The 16,962-nt window shown below is 40.8% G+C and overlaps 1 protein-coding gene across 2 annotated transcripts in view; it reads left to right on the forward strand.

Moving 5' to 3' along the window:
- LOC143281725 (myoglobin-like) overlaps positions 1–16,962 on the forward strand; it is a 244,870-nt gene that overhangs the window by 63,833 nt on the left and 164,075 nt on the right. For both annotated transcript variants that reach the window (XM_076586997.1, XM_076586998.1), the window contains one exon: positions 6,742–8,934. In XM_076586997.1, coding sequence (XP_076443112.1) covers positions 8,699–8,934 — 236 coding nt within the window. In that variant the 5' untranslated portion in view covers positions 6,742–8,698. The remainder of the gene's footprint in view (positions 1–6,741; positions 8,935–16,962) is intronic.

Raw genomic sequence — 16,962 nt, forward strand, 5'->3', positions numbered from 1 at the left:
GCTTCTTTGCTTTGCTCTTTTCACCAAACATTGCCCGAATATTTGTCTGATTTTACTGAACTACATGCTAGGAATAGAGGAGTCGGCGGCTGACAAAACTACCTCCATGAATTTAGCGTATGAGCTGTCAACATTTTCCACGCGAACGCCATGTTTTCGAATTGTTTCAGTCAGCTTTAAAAAATATATATAGTATGGGATCTTATCTTTTACAAAGTCAGGTGACACTGTTTTATCTTTTTATTGTAATGACAATCGGTAAATGGTCACTGGCTAGCGTGTCTTTGATGGTATTCCACTCACAATGTGGAGCAATTACAGGGGAAATGAGAGATGGGTTTATGGCTGTTGCTTATGAATCGTGATATATCAGGGATTCAGTTACAATACCACATTCAGAAGACGTAAAGATAAACCCACTACATTTTCAACAAAGCGATTGTTGGTGGCCATTTTACACTCTGTCGCAGAATTGGGAATGGGCATTAACACCACCAGCTATTAACAGTTTTTCATTCTGTTCCGGAATGGTTCATAACCGTTAAGTGGTGTGTGTGTGTGTGTGTGTGTGTGTGTGTGTGTGTGTGTGTGTGTACCACCGGTCCAATATTGCAAACTTATTGTGGTACAATATCAAAATTCCACCCACTGCAAAAAGAAGTCAACAACATGTTGCCATCTCATCTGACAGAACTATGTTTTTCTTGGTTTTAATGCTATGTTACAGTTTCCTATAATTCGCATCACGTTTATCATGAGAGTGCAATGAAATGCATGGGTCACACGGAATTGTAAGCGTGGTGTTGAACAAAACCACCCGAAATATAACAAAAGAGTTTACTTTTTTTTTCTTTCTGCGATGTTCCCGCCATTTTGTGATGTCTGCTGGCACAACTGAAGTCAACACAGAATTGATCACATACATTCAGAGATATCGAAAACGGCCAAAGGTAAGATTAAGGAGAAGGTACAATTTCGAAGCATTTACCTTACTATTGTTATTATTCTAATCATTATTATCATCATTACTTTATGATTGGTATTGTTCTTCCTCTTACTACCAACACACACACACATATATACACATAATTATGCATATATATACATATATGTGTATATATATAATGTGTATATATATATATATATATATATATATATATATATATATATATATATATACAGAGAGAGAGAGAGGGAGGGAGAGGGAGCGTACTTGTTTTGAAAAATATCTGAAGAGAAAACAGCCCTACTGTTTCAACCAAATCAATGATAAATATGCTTATATAAATCAGCCCCCCAGCTCCCAAAAATAAAATGAAAAAAAAAAGAAGAAGAAGAAACAACAACACCACACACACACACACACACACACACAAGAAAATAAAAAAAACAGAACAAGAAAGAAAGAAAGAAAGAAAAAAACCCACTAAAAACACCGTCCTTTTGCTAGACGAAGCACAAGTTGTACGAGAAGTCTCACCACCAGACAATAGTTTACTGAGTCTTTCTCAGCGAAACTGCAGATACACAAAAGAGACAAGACCATGAGGAACCGGTGACACGATGCAATTGTAAGCAGACCTATAGTTTATACATAACCAACCGAGTCGAACTGCTGATTGTGCTTTTGTTTCTTAGGGGCTGTATTACCGATTTACACGCGCGGTATCAGACCCTGTGTCAGTGTCGATTGTCAAGCGGCGTGTTCGGCTTATCCGTGGCATGAATAATTACGGATGGCACATTGTTGTGATGTGATTATTACCGTGGAACGCGAGTCGATACACACACACACACACACACACACACACACACGCACACGCACATACACACACACCACTTAACTTCAAACGTGTCGCCATGTTCTAAACAACAGCGCCACGAGCGAGTTCTCCAGAACTTCGTACACTTCAACAACATGAGCCACAGTTCCATTGACATGCAAGTCTGGAGAGCGCGCCACTTGTTGCCGCAGTCCCCATGTAAAAGTCGTTTCGAATGGACGCTTCACTGTTCGCATGCCACCATCACCAAACTGGCAGTTCCAATTTCCAGCGTAAGTGGCTGCAATGCCTCGTGCTGAGTGAACCGACAGTATTGTGTAATTACATACAGGAAAAGTTAACGTTTCTGTTCTCTGGCGTTGAAGCGGGCGAATACTGAGTATCAGGCCATTCTTGATTCCATCTTCTGACAAACTGCTTTCGGCGGACCCTTGACCAGTGGAGCCAGTGGAGCATTTTTCGGAAACCCAATCGTCAGGGGCCAGTGTGCTCTCTGACCAAGAAAAACACCTTCACCAAAAAAAAAAAAGAAAAGATAAATAAATAAATAAAATAAAATAAAATCTCCTAAACCACTGGGATTGCTGTAATCTCTTTGTCTTTCTCCCTCCCTCCCTCCCTCCCTCCCTCTTCCTCTGTCTGTATTTCTCCCTTCATCTCTTTCTTCCGCCCTCTCTGTTTCTCGTTCTCTTTCTCCCTGTATCTGTATATGTATATATACTCATATCATGTATAAGAATGTAGCCGTGTACCGAGTGGTTCTAATAGGGTACGGACGGTACAAAAGAACTAAACAAAATGATGATTGAATGTATTAAAAGATAGACGAGAATTCCCGTGCACAGGCCAGGAACATGTAGAGGCCAGTCACAAATGGGGTTTTCTATTGTTTTATTTACAATAGTTGTGTAGAGAAAACTAAAAAGACAAAGGAAATGATGAGAACATAAAAAGAGAAGAACTAAGAGAAGAGAAGAACTAAGAGAAGACAGTGCCTGGAATGACACAAATAAATGTCATTAGCACAACATGTCGGCGCAAGTGAATAATAAAGCACATGTATACATATTACATGGAAAGATTACCACTTGGTATTGCATATGTGTGAAGACCAAACACTGTTATCATGTAGCACTATACTGGAGTAAGCCGTATAGGAGAGAGCATGATAACTAAATTACAATTAACAGACTGATACATATCAGGTGGTTTTAACCAATAACTGATATTAATCAAACACTATCTTGTAATCACAACTGCAGAATACTACACACATCTTAGAGTACTGAGCACACTGTAGCAGTACAACTGATAGCGTGTAAAATAATACATGAATAATAAACAAGATAATAGAATCAGTGGCTTTTGTATTATACTGGTAAACTGATAGACCAGATAGTAAGTGAAGAACCATCATGGCTTAACCATTAAGTGGTGAATGAACTTTATGCACTCACTAGAACATTCTGGAACAAACTATCTGTGTCCAGAGATGTCATTGACTGTGACGTTAAGAAGAGTCAAATGGACTACTGCTACGAGCATATGACGACATGGCGATTTTCTATATCAATCATAGCCGAGCTGTGACTAACATGTCAAAGCAATAACTGAACAAAGCAATAACTGAACATACTCATATGAACACAAGTACTGTGTCGAACAATACAATTTACAAATCAACACATTCTACACACTAGTACTTACAGCAATACGTAGCGAGGTGTCAGCCGTTGTGGGGACACACACGACACAACACACTGCTCGACGCAGCAAGAGAGAGAGAGAGAGAGAGAGAGAGAGAGCGAGCGAGCTCTGGTCAGATGACTGACCAGGTATGAAATGACCACTCATCACTGACTGTGCCAATTTATGCAAGTTAAGCGGACTGCAAAGACAGTCACGTGTGCTGCAAACAGATCGACTCTAATGTGGCCAAATCTGACAACAACCTGTGTTTGTTACAAGGTGTTCAGTGACAGATTTCTAAATGATTCCTGAACCGATTTACGTCGGATAAGTTGCAAAAGAGCTCAGCACCTACTTTATAATGAGTATAAAATGAACTGTTGGTTATTTAAGATGAATTTATAATCTTAATTTAAGTCACCTGAACAGGGTCAGTTTTAACGAGCTCGTCGCTGAAAATTACAAACTGCGTTAAATCATTTTAACGTAGGCGAACATAAATGGAATAGATTTAAAGATGGAATTGCGACGATTCTGCCATTATATAATACTTGTTTACTGATCTGACAAAAGAGTTATCAATTAATTACGGTGGTACAGAAACACAAGTTTCCGCTCAGCCAATGACGTACCGCGATGCGACACTGGGCGAGCCGTGAATAGGTTGTCTGGCGAGGACAAAATGATGTAAGCGGAGTGACGTCACACAATTCTGGGCGCGGGTAAGGAGGGAAAACTGTCGTCTGCTAATACAGCTTGTGCGTCAGGCAAGCTAATACAGCTTGTGCGTGAGGCAAGTATTGGAGCAAGCATAGCGCTTGGTCACAAGAATAACAAAGAGTAAATCTGAGGGACACGAGAGAGAGAGAGAGAGAGAGAGAGAGAGAGAGAAACGCTGACTGTTCAACTGACGTCAGGCAAACGCGGTGACCGATTGGAAACTTGCTGAGGTGAAAATGACAACCAGGTCTCTTCGCTCTTCCCATGATGACATACAACTTATGCGTTCTCAGATACTACACAGAATGACTGGGCAGGGGAGCGTCCAGTTCCTCAGATGTGCAGGCCTACATGAATGATGCACATACACACACGCATGCGCGCGCGCACACACACACACACGCGCGCACACACATACTCACACGCACGCATGCAAACACTAACATTACACGTCCAATACCATTCAAGGTGTAAAGAAAGTGCCAGATAGACAGAGATAACTAAATAAGAATGAATATGTTTGCTTGTAAGCGTATGCCTGCTATCTGTTTACTCGTTACTCCAAATCAGAATGTGTTCTCCCCAAAACACGAAAACAACACTTATTAACCACATCCTTTTATTTATTATTAAGAAAGATATCAAAAGCTGCTACTGATGGCCTGGGCTAGAATATAATTTTTTATGGGTGGAAACAAGTTTAACTTCACCGCCTTGAATTTTCTTCAGCAGTCTTGCGAGCTCCTGGCTCCTCACTCAGCACGTCCCGATGGTCCCACCGTCACGTTCATCTTCTGTGCCGATAGTTCGTCTCGATGGTCCCACCATCCAGTTCTATGAAGTCCCGTGCCCAGTCCCTGGCACCTCGGCACAAAACCAAACCCGTGGCCTGTCCCCAGCCACTAGATGCCTGCACATTTTTAGTATGTGTCAGTTCCTTGACTTTGTGGATGCATACCCCCCTCCTTATTTCCAGTCCCACTACAGACCATGTTTTGAATACTATTCATGGAAACCTAAGTGGACAAACAAGACAACATAGACACCATACCTTTACATAAACACTAAAGAGGAAATCTTCATCCAATACTATTGACATAATTTCCAATTATCACTGAAGCTAATATTAAAAAAATATTCGCTTGGAAAACGATGTCCATTCACCACCCTAAGTAATGCAAAATACAATTACTTTAAAATGATTCCCATTCATCCCATCAGGAAATACCAAAATTTAGCTGCTTAGCTACTACAAAATTCAATGTTTAAAAAACAACAACCATTTCTTAGCCATCGAATAGTCTAACAAAACTTAAGACAAATTTAAGTAACTATTATCTATTATCAACCTAACTGTATATCATCACAACACCAAGTACTGATTACCCATACAAGCTTTACAACAACATCAAATCACCCACAACATATCAATGTATCTGTAATTTAAACGCTACATAAATTATCCATTCAAATGTCCTGCTTTTATATACTATGGTCAATATCCCATCACAAAATGTAGTCAAAGTCATTTCAAACTGAGTGCAATCATTTTCAACATAACTTTACAGGCAAAAAAATGTCCCTAACCTGGACAGCTTCATGACACCATCTGGCAAAATCTGCACTTCACAGCAGCACATCACATTCATAACTCATGGTATGATTACAAAAATGCACGTGAAGCACGTGACCATTTAAAAAAAAAAAAACAATTCCCAATCCCCCGATATAATAGTTGCTCTGTCGAAAAATGGATCTAGGAAAGTAGTATATCAAAATAACAAATTCCAATCCCCGATATAAATAATTATGTTGCCCTGTAAAAAAAAAAAAGGATCTAGGAAAATAGGATACCATTTTCTTTACACAAGGTCAAAAGACGCTAAATTGAAGAAGAATACGTGACTGAGTCCACATGTACGTCACAGCTGATATGGAAAATGGTCCAAATCTTTGGGATGACGTAAAAAGTAGTTTTGCGTATGATGTGTTTACCTCCAAAAGCTGTTTTCCTCATTACAAAAATCTAGTCAGTCACGGTAAGTTATGATTGGCTTAAATAGAGCATAAAGAAAAAGAAGTCGACAAAAACAGATACAAAAATGTTACTTGGACTCGAACGAAAATCACTGTGTCTGCATGATTATATGCATTAACTGGGCATGCTGCTTATTAATTGATATTGATATCGACTGATCTATAGGCCACTGTCAATAATGTGTGTTAAAGGATGATTAAAATGTGTGTGTGTGTGTGTGTGTGTGTGTGTGTTCAGTCTAAGAAAACGGGGTGTGTTGTGTGATAACATAGAATACAGTAATATTTACAATCCACGTCTCTTCGTGATGCGCGCATATACTTCGCTATTCCATGCTGATTTCATTAAAGAGAACCTTGAAATGTTAATTGGATTTCAGCGTGCTTTTTGCTCCCTTATTGTACGAGGTTAGCTATGAAATAACATGACAATGATTTTTCAGCCTGTTGAGGAAATATGCTCTTTATGTCAGATTGACATTGAATCGACGTGGGTTTTTTTCTGTTACAGAAGCTGCTCTGATGACGATTGCACTGTATTATCACACACGCCGGCAAAAGGGGATACTGTTTCACGAAACCAACGTGTTCGCGAGCGGTGATAATCATTGGACAGCAGGCAATAAAAGGAGCAACAGTTGAAAATAAGCAGCCAGTGTATTATCATCATTTTTAGATCAGGATGGGTGTGTTAGCTGCTGTGTTTTGTTTTTCCATGGGAGTGTACATTGTTCCTCAGTGAAAAAAAATCTCCTTTGCTTCATATTCACGCTGGTAATATACGGTCTTTGATATCAGTGTGTGTGGATTTTCGTTCGAGTAGAGTAAATGCTTGGTCGTTTGCTATTTCGATCATATCAGAATAGAATCAATGCGACTTTTCTTCTGCTGTAGTTATTATTGTGATTTTTTTTCCACAGTATTTGACAGCACCTACGTGCAGTTATTTTTCTTTGTGCACTATACCTAGGTATGCTGGAGAAGTCTGCGTGAAGGTCACATTCAGTCTTCTTGTGGATTTGGTGATTATTCAAGATCCAGATTCTTATCGTAGATTACTTACACACAATTTCTGTGTAAAACATACCCAGCACTGGAGAAAACATGCCTTGTGCATCAGTCCCTCCAGCTCTTGTTAAATATCTGAAGATTCAGTAGCGGGATTCAAACGGTATCGCCGCAACCTGTTTCTGCATTCTGTGCTCGGATACACACAATGCTGTGTCGTGGAACGCATTCAGTGTCCTGCTGTTGAGCGCCTGAACATTCCTTCGTGGGATGAACGCATTATTGAACTGTTACATATTCTTGTGGTTGAAGACGTTGTTATACTCGTGGAATACATTTGGTGTCCTGTGTGTGTGGAACATCCGAAGTTTCGTGTTACGCGTGGTATTCCCACATAGTTGAATACATCGTACTCCGTGATTGGATGCATATGAGATCTGTACCGTGGAATACCTACATTATCCCACCAGGAATATAACTGTATATCCTTTCTTTATCCTGTCCACTTATTGTGGTATTAGAACACATGTCAGTCTGTTCCAGTGTAAGTGTAGCTGTTTTGGCACTGATGTAAACAACACGTCGTGGGCTAACTTTGTCTACGCTCCACCTCCACACACTCTCACACAAAGTAACCCCATATATATATATATATATATATATATATATATATATATATGATTACATATCCTGTGTGTGGCTACACGCAAGGTCATTGTTGTTGACAACGTATTAGATAAAGGATAAAAAGCCACGAAATACTGTCGAAGAACTGGTGTTGGAATATATACATAGGTGGACGTCTGTGCACGGTTGTGAAAAAAGAAAAGTCGTGGATTACGAACTGCCTACAACTGTCTACAGTTCTTCCCAATACCTAAATGCTTATATCCTGTGCTGGAATATCAGATTCAAGTCTCCATCGTGGAATTCCAACAATGCACAGCAGAACAAGACAGTCGTAATATTAGCTTTTTGGAAGGCTCAAAGAAAAGAGAAAGCGAAAACCAAACGAGTCTCCGTGGATTACCAGCTACATCCACATTTCTACAGTTCTCCCCAATAGCTGAATAGATACTTACATCCTGTGCTGGAATTCAGACGCAGACTCCCATCGCGGAGCAACCAGGCCGATGAACAGTGTACAGCAGGAGAAGGAATACAGCCGTGATATTCTTCCCATGCGGTTGGTGTGACGGAATACGCACTGCTGTGTATACTGTGGTGGTTTCACTAGCAATCAGCAAACAACGACGACGATAACAACAATGATAAAAACGCCTCCGTACATTTATCGATTAACGTAAACTAACCAACAACCTCATCCACAACATCCCCATCTCTCCACAGCCCTTCCACCTCCTCCCCTATTACTACTACTACTACTGTTATTGCTACAACTACTACAACTAAAACCACTACCCAATCGACGAATCACCAACACACAAACCACACACACCATGGGCTGCTTACAAACCAAGCGCAAGAAGGACGACCACAAAAAGGTAAAAAAGCCCACTAAGCCGATGGCGGGGTCGCTGGAGACTGGAATTCCAGCCGACCAGGCAACGGATTTCTCCAGTGTGGTGGTGAGCAGCCAACACCCGATGACGGTCAAGCAGTGCTTCTCGTTGATCCAATCGTGGAGGGCCATACGACGCAACATCACGGGGACTGGGGTGGAGATGTTCATCATGTGAGTCCGTGTGTTCTCCAGCTGTGTTTGTGTGTGTGTGGGGGGGGGGGGGGGGGGGGGGGGGGGGGGGGGTGGGGGGAGGGTTTGGGGGGGCGGGGGTGAGGATTGGATGTGTTAGTCCGCGCGCGCGCGCACGTGTGTGTGTGTGTGTGTGTGTGTGTGTGTGTGTAGTGCTGACGTTATGTTGTGCGTTGTATGGGTGTATTGTGATGTGTTGCATTGTATTGTATTATCCCTCTTTCTCTCAATCTCTCATCCTCCCCCCTCCCAGTTCTTATTCCACCTCCACACTTGACAAGTTGACATCCATGTTTCGCCAAAGTTACATTGCTATGTGCTTTTACAGGCAGGATGGCCAAGTTGACTCTGTGTGTGTGTGTGTGTGTGTGTGTGTGTGTGTGTGTGTGTGTGCGCGCGCGCGCGCGTTTGTGTGTGTGTGTGTGCGTGTGTTTGTGTCTGTCCCTATCTCTGCCTGTCTGTTTCTGTCTGTCTGTCTGCCTGTTTGTCCGTCTGTCTGCCCGAATCTGTCTCTATATCCTCTCTCTCTCTGTGTGTCTCTTCTCTCTCTGTCTCCCTCTTCTCTCTCACTCTTCTCTCTCTCTCTGTCTCTGTCTGTCTGTCTCTCTCTCTTCATTTTCTTTTACAGAAAGAATTAAATTGGTTGGCCTGCCACGATCAGATAGACATGATGGATCACTCGATTAGTTTATTGCGAAAGCTAACAACGAAACGCAAACAAAGATTAGAAGAGCAGAAATAAAGTGGATGTGACTTAATTATATTAAAAAAATAAAATGAAATAAAAATACTGCTATAGCCTGCTAGACGCCACTGAACACCATTTATAGTTAGTAATATAGTAATGTCTTTGTTAATTTTTTTTTCTTTTGTTTTAATTTAATTTCATTCCATTTTTCAAGCCGTGTATCCCTACGCCATATAGCACGTTCATTGCTAATGACGTTAAATTTGCTCGTTGTTCATTGTCCTCTCTCTCTCTCTCTCTCTCGTTCCCTCCAAATCAGAAGGAACCGAGAGGCCATCACCGAGAGGGCTTCATTGAAGGGACGTGGGGGTGGGTGGAAGAGAGCCGGGGGAGAGGTGGGGGCGAGTGGGGGAGGGGGGGGGGGGGGCAGAGAAAAGGGCGGGGGGCTGAGAGGAGGGCATGGAGAGGGAGAAAGTTGATCAGGAAGAGGCGATGCAAGAGATGTTGTCTCGCGAGTGATAAAAATTAATAGCCGCGAACCCAGCCATGTCCTCCACCGCCTTGGCCTTGTCAGTAAGCGTTAGTTGTTGGCCTCGTGATTTTTGACTCACTTGTGTAAACAAAGTGAGTCTATGTTTTAACCCCGTGTTCTGTTGTCTGTGTGTGTGTGTGTGTGTGTGTGTGTGTGTGTGTGTGTGTGTGTCCGTTGTAAACTTTAACATTGACATTTTCTCTGCAAATACTTTGTCAGTTGACACCAAATTAGGCATAAAAATAGGAAAAATTCATTTCTTTCCAGTCATTTTGTTTAAAACAATATTGCACCTCTGGGATGGACAAAAAAAAGAAAAAAAAAGAAAGAAAAAAAAAGAAGCCTAATTGTATGCAAAGTGCATTTTTTGTATTCTCTAAACTTGGCACTTTGATCTGATATTCTGACACAACAACAAGAGTAGTCATTATTATCATTTTTTGTTCAAACAGGAACTTCTTTTGCTAAGCATGGAAGTTTTATTATTTTGCAAACGTTTTGGTGCAGATAGTAAAAAAGGGAAATTACTCTGTAATTAATGCTAGGGGACTTAATTTGCTTTAAACTTTCTCATCTTAAACATTACATTTTGAAATTATACTCAATACATAAAACGTTTGTGTGTTTGACTCTCAGTGTACAGGGCTTTCACTATGTTCATTCGCCCAGTGGACTTTACAGATCAGTTGGCTGAGCCCTGAAGGTCATGGGCTAAAATCAATTGCGTACACATATTTATACACATTCAAAGCGTGTGCTCATATTCTTCGCGAACGCGAACGACGCCATTTTGTTTCAAGTTGTTGACCTGCCCGTTCAATCCTATATTCAATGGACAATACACGATAACATGTGATGGAAAGTTGGAGAAGGAGACTGTTAAATATTTATTCAGAGAAAGATTTGTGAACACCTCATCACTTACTGGATTATGCCCCAAACTGCCATACAAATATCCACAGAATCAGTCGGAATTCACAGTTAAAAATTGTAAACCATGCGAGTTAATACTCTTGAACTGATCACGATGAAACGAAAAAATTTCCAGTTTTGACTTTTCTCAAAATGAAGTCCTTTTCACTTCTTACGACGTTTAGAAGTACTTGTACTTGGCTCTACATGTTATTAGTTTAACAAAATACTCAATTTTCATATCAACTTTAAAACTATAAAACTAGAATGAACATAAAAGAGAAATTGAATCGACTGTGTCCTACTACATTCCCGGCGGGTGTAACTAAACTTGTACATCTGTCTAGATCTAGTGAAAACGGCAAAATGTTGCAGTGTGATTGCGGCGATAGCCATTAAAAAGATTTAAAATTTTTTTTTTTTTTGAATGCCCAAGATACACCAGAATAATATGATTTAAACAGCGTTCTCACTGTGAATACCGAACTGATTTATCGCCCTTTAAAAAAGTATGTTCAACTGTTAAATTTTAGAACGTCAGTTAAGGAGCCACGATAGTGTAATGGATAAAGCAGTTTTCTTCTCACCCGAACACGCGGGGTTCGAATCTGGTTAGGACTTTTTAAAATTTTTTTTTTTTTTAACGCGAAGCTTTATAATAACAAAATTATTACAGAACACATTTTAACGATTAGATTTTTTTTAAGTGTATCACAAGTGAGTCTTGAAGGTCTTGCCTCTCTTGTTCTGCTTTGTTTTGGTTTTCTGTCTCTGTCTTTGTATGTGTGTGTGTGTCTGTGTATGTGTGTGCGCGCGCACATCCGGCGAGATCGCTACCAACGCGTTAATAATTTCCCAAGAGTTCTCCGCTACTGGTACTGAAAGACGGAATCTTCCCCTGATAGAGTCGCCTCCCCTTTAATGATTGATGAAGGAACCGTGGAGTAGTAGAGGAGGGTGTGGGGTGGGGAGAGAAAGTAGGTGAGAGGGGGGGTAGTGGGAGGGAGATGAGACAGGAAGGGTGAGAGAGAGAGGGTAGGGTTCAGTTTAACTCTCTCCATACGAACGGCGAAAGAGATGACGTTAACAGCGTTTCACCCCAGTTACCATCATCAAAATATTGCAAGTGGAAGGCTCTTATACTGAAGAGGTGAATGGTGACAAAGAATACCACAATTCTGACGACGGAAGCTAAAGGCTGGGTCATTGAGACACCCACTGGACATCCGAGGGGTCTGTGTAGAGGAGAAGAGAGGACTGGCCGTACTGAGTGAGTTAACGACCTATCGGCAATAAGCCCTTAAGGTCAAGTTGTTCGTGGCTGTGGTCTTATCCATGGGGGTGTGATGTGGTCGAGGCGTTGGTCCTGGAGAGAGAGAGAGAGAGAGAGAGAGAGAGAGAGTAACGGTGAGAGAAGGGAGGGTGTGGGGGAGAGGAGAGAGAGGGGTTGACTAGACCAGACACAACCACATACACAGAAAAGGCAATATGACTGAGAAAGAGTTAGAATGAGGCATGAAATTTAGACAGGAAGCCGCAACTTTGGTTAAACACACACACACACACATCGAAAATTTGCGTTGTTGTTTAATATTCGATAGCGAACAAGAGCGGGTGTTGCCTCCATGTAAAGATACAGTGAACTGGGAACGGAAAGAGTCAAAGGCAGCTGTGGCACAGAACTATAATTGTTGATATTTATAAATATATACACATGACACATGCAGAATAATAATGTTCGTGCCTTCATAAGCACATGGCAGGTTTATTGAGTATCGGACTGTTGTGGTATTTATAATGAGTTTATAACACACACACACACACGCCCACACACACACACACACACACACACACACACACACACACACACACCTCTGTCTCTCTCTCTCTCTCTCTCTCTCTCTCTCTCTCTATATATATATATATATATATATATATACGTATATACAATTTTTATAACTATACCATTCTCATGGAGTGCTTCCATGCTTTGGACATTTGATGTCCTGGACGTTTGTCGTTGTTATTTCCATATATATATGTGTGTGTGTGTGTGTGTGTGTGTGTGTGTGTGTGTGTGTGTGCGTCTATTTAAATGAGTGAAAGAGATAAAGTGTTTGTTTGAGGAGAGGGTAGGGGTGTGTGTGTGAGAGAGAGAGGTTTTCTCAAACTCTTATTCTGCTGTAGGGGCCAGGTGGTAGAAGCGATGGCTAAAATCTGTGCGGATCGACCGTCCACCTGCTCTGAGTGGTCATCACTGTCGGCAGAAGGTGTCGTCAGTACTGATAGTGTTAGGATTCGCAAGTGTGTTGTTGTTTTTTGTCCACTCCACCCAAAACGGTCTGAGACATACATAGGTTATTCAGACACAGATATATACAGACACACAGACACAGACACACTCAGAAGCACACACACAGACAGACAGACAGACAGACAGACAGACACACACACACACACACACACACACACACACACACACACACACACACAGAGACACACACACACACACACAAAACAAAACAAAAAAGAACAAAAAAACAAAAACAAAACAAAACAAAAACAACTCATATACCACCTGCATGGGCACACTCTCTAGCCCACTCAACCTTACACACATACATAACACACGCGCGCGTGGGTACACGCACGCACGCATACGCACACACACACGCACTCACACACACACGCGCGCGCGCGCACAGAGATAGAGAGAGAGAGAGACCTGTCAATGTGCCAGACACAATCGGTCACGCCTAAAAACAGTCCGCACGTGCTTGTGTGGCTGATCCACACCCCTCCTCCCCCCCCCCCTCCCCCAGCCCCCCCCACCGTTACCCCTTCCCACCCCGTCTTCGCCCCAGCTACCCCTCCCCACCGTATAACCCCCCTCCCACCCTCCCCTTACGAACATTTCCGCCTGTGATCCCACACCTCCGCGTTTTTCTAATCCCCTCAGACTGATATGGAATGACAGGTATGGTATATAAGTTTGTGCCAAGATGTGCTTCAATCAGTTCTTCCTCTTTTTTATGAAGAAAGTTTTGTTTTGTTTTGGTTTGGTTTGTTTTTTTTTTATAGAAAAAAGAAAGTTTGATTCGGTTTGAGAGTTTTGTTAGCAGGTCATTGCTAACAGTAATAAGCAGCGTTGTCATCGTTCTCTTTCTTTCTCTTTTTCTTTTTTCATTTCATAAAAAAAAAATATGAGTAATGTTTTCTTTTTTTTTGCCTTTGCTTTTCTTGCTTTTCTTAGATTTCTGCCTGCCTGTCTGTCTGTCTATCTGTCTGTCTGTCTCCATTCGTGTGTGTGTGTGTGTGTGTGTGTGTGTGTGTGTGTGTGTGTGTGTGTGTGTGTGTGTTCTTTCTTCAGTTCCAGTTTTCAAGAAGAAATCAACTCGTGTAGGTAGATCCATAATACTAGATGAGCGCTATGATCACATCGATCTGCACAACAGGATTAAAATAGAAAGGCTCGATATGTATGACCTACACTGAAACGTAAAGAAGAGAGGGGGGGGGGGGGGGGGGGGGGGGGGCATGAGCTATCTTCACAGCACGAAAGTTTGCTTTCCGTTATTTCCTGAGTCCCGTGAAGTGACGTAGATTTAGGAATGTGCAACGTAGACATAGGAAAACGCCAAGGAAACGTTATTCGCTGCTAAGATATTTTCCGCCCCCTTGCACCGAAGGATGTATTAATAAAACCTCATCATCTTTTAACTGTTCCACTATGTATACCTCGCACAGTTTCAGTGCAGCAGGATAACACCACAAAATACACGAATCAGTCGCAGCACGTTTCAGTAAAACTTGCAAGGTGCAAAATTGCGTTGCTGTGATCGTTCATTTGACGCAGGTATGCTCGTGCTTAAATTCGTAAAGCCAGTCTTTCTGACTTGTTTCTTGGGAAAACAAGAGAGTTTCTTGACAATATTAATAATATTAATGGTAGGTTTTGTATTTGTATTTTTGACTCACTTGTGTAAACAAAGTGAGTCTATGTTTTAACCCGGTGTTCGGTTGTGTGTGTGTGTGTGTGTGTGGTAAACTTTAACATTGCCATTTTCTCTGTAAATACTTTGTCAGTTGACACCAAGTTTGCTATAAAAATAGGAAAAGTTCAGTTCTTTCCAGTCATCTTGTTTAAAACAATATTGCACCTCTGGGATGGGCACAAAAAAAGAAGCCAAATTGTATGCAAACTGAATTTACTGTATTCATATTATTTTTATTCTCTAAACTGGACACTTTGATCTGATATTCTGACACAACAACAAGAGCAGTCATTTTTATCGTTTTTTGTTCAAACTGGAACTTCTTTTGCTAAGCACGGAAGTTATATTTATTTTGCATGTGTTTGGTGCAGATAGTAAAAAAGGGAAATTATTCTGCAATTAATGCTAGGGGGCTTAATTTGCTTTAAACTGATCTTACTCATCTTAAACATTACATATTGAAATTATACTCAGTACATAAAAAGCTTGTGTGTTTTGCTCTCAGTGTACAGGGCTTTCACAATGTTCATTTGCCCAAGTGGTCTTTTTCGGAAAATACTAAAATCAATAGGACGAGTGGACTGTGTAGATCTATTGGCTGAACCCTGAACGGTCATGGGCAAAAATCAATTGCGTACATATATTTATACATATTCAAAGCGCGTGCTCATATTCTTCGCGAACGCGACCGACGCCATTTTGTTTCAAGTTGTTGACCTGCCCGATCAATCCTGTATTCAATGGACAATACACAATAATATGTGATGGAAAGTTGGAGAAGGAGCCCGTTAAATACTTATTCAGAGAAGTATTTGTGAACGCCTCATCACTTATTGGATTATGCCCCAAACTGCCATAAAAACATCCACAAAATCAGTCGGAATTCACAGTTAAAAATAATAAACCATGAGAGTTAATACCCTTGAATTGATGAAACGTAAAAATTTCCAGTCTTGACTTTTCTCAAAATGATGTCCTTTTCACTTCATACGACGTTTAGAAGTACTTGTACTTGGCTCTACATGTTATTAGTTTAACAGAATACTCAATTTTCATATCAACTTTAAAACTATAAAACTGGAATGAACATAAAAGAGAAATTGAATCACCTGTGTCAACCGGATGTAACTAAACTTGTACATCTATCTAGATCCAGAGAAAACGGCTAAATGTTGCAGTGTGATTGTGGCAATAGCTATGTCTCCTTTACCGCGGAATTAAAAATAATTTTTAATTGCCTTTAAAGATTTTTTGAATGCGCAAGACACACCAGAATAATATGATTTAAACAGCGTTCTCACTGCGAATACCGCAATCGATGCATCTCCCTTTAAAAAAGCATGTTTAAATATTATATTTTTGAACGTCAGTTAAGGAACCACGATAGTGTAATGGGTAAGACATTTTCTTCTCACCCGAACACGCGGGGTTCGAATCTGCCGTTAGGACTTTTTTTTTTTCTTTTTCTTTTTAACCTGAAGCTGTATACAGAACACATTTTAATGATTAGATTTTTTTAAAGTGTATCACAAGTGAGTCTTGAAGGCCTTGCCTCTCTTGTGTATTTTGCATTTCTTTTTATCACAACAGATTTCTCTGTGTGAAATTCGGGTTGCTCATCCTAGGGAGAGCGCGTCGCTACACTACAGCGCCACCCATTTAAAAAAAAAAATTTCCTGCGTGCAGTTTTATTGACTCACTTGTGTAAACAAAGTGAGTCTATGTTTTAACCCAGTGTTCAGTTGTCTGTGTGTCTGTGTGTCCGTGGCAAACTTTAACATTGACATTTTCTCTGCAATACTTTGTCAGTTGACACCAAATTAGGCATAAAAATATTTGTTTTTCCTATCGAAGTGGATTTTTCTAAAAAAAAAATTTGCCAG

Source organism: Babylonia areolata, chromosome 4 (assembly GCF_041734735.1).
Source record: "Babylonia areolata isolate BAREFJ2019XMU chromosome 4, ASM4173473v1, whole genome shotgun sequence".
Lineage (NCBI taxonomy): Eukaryota > Metazoa > Mollusca > Gastropoda > Neogastropoda > Buccinidae > Babylonia > Babylonia areolata.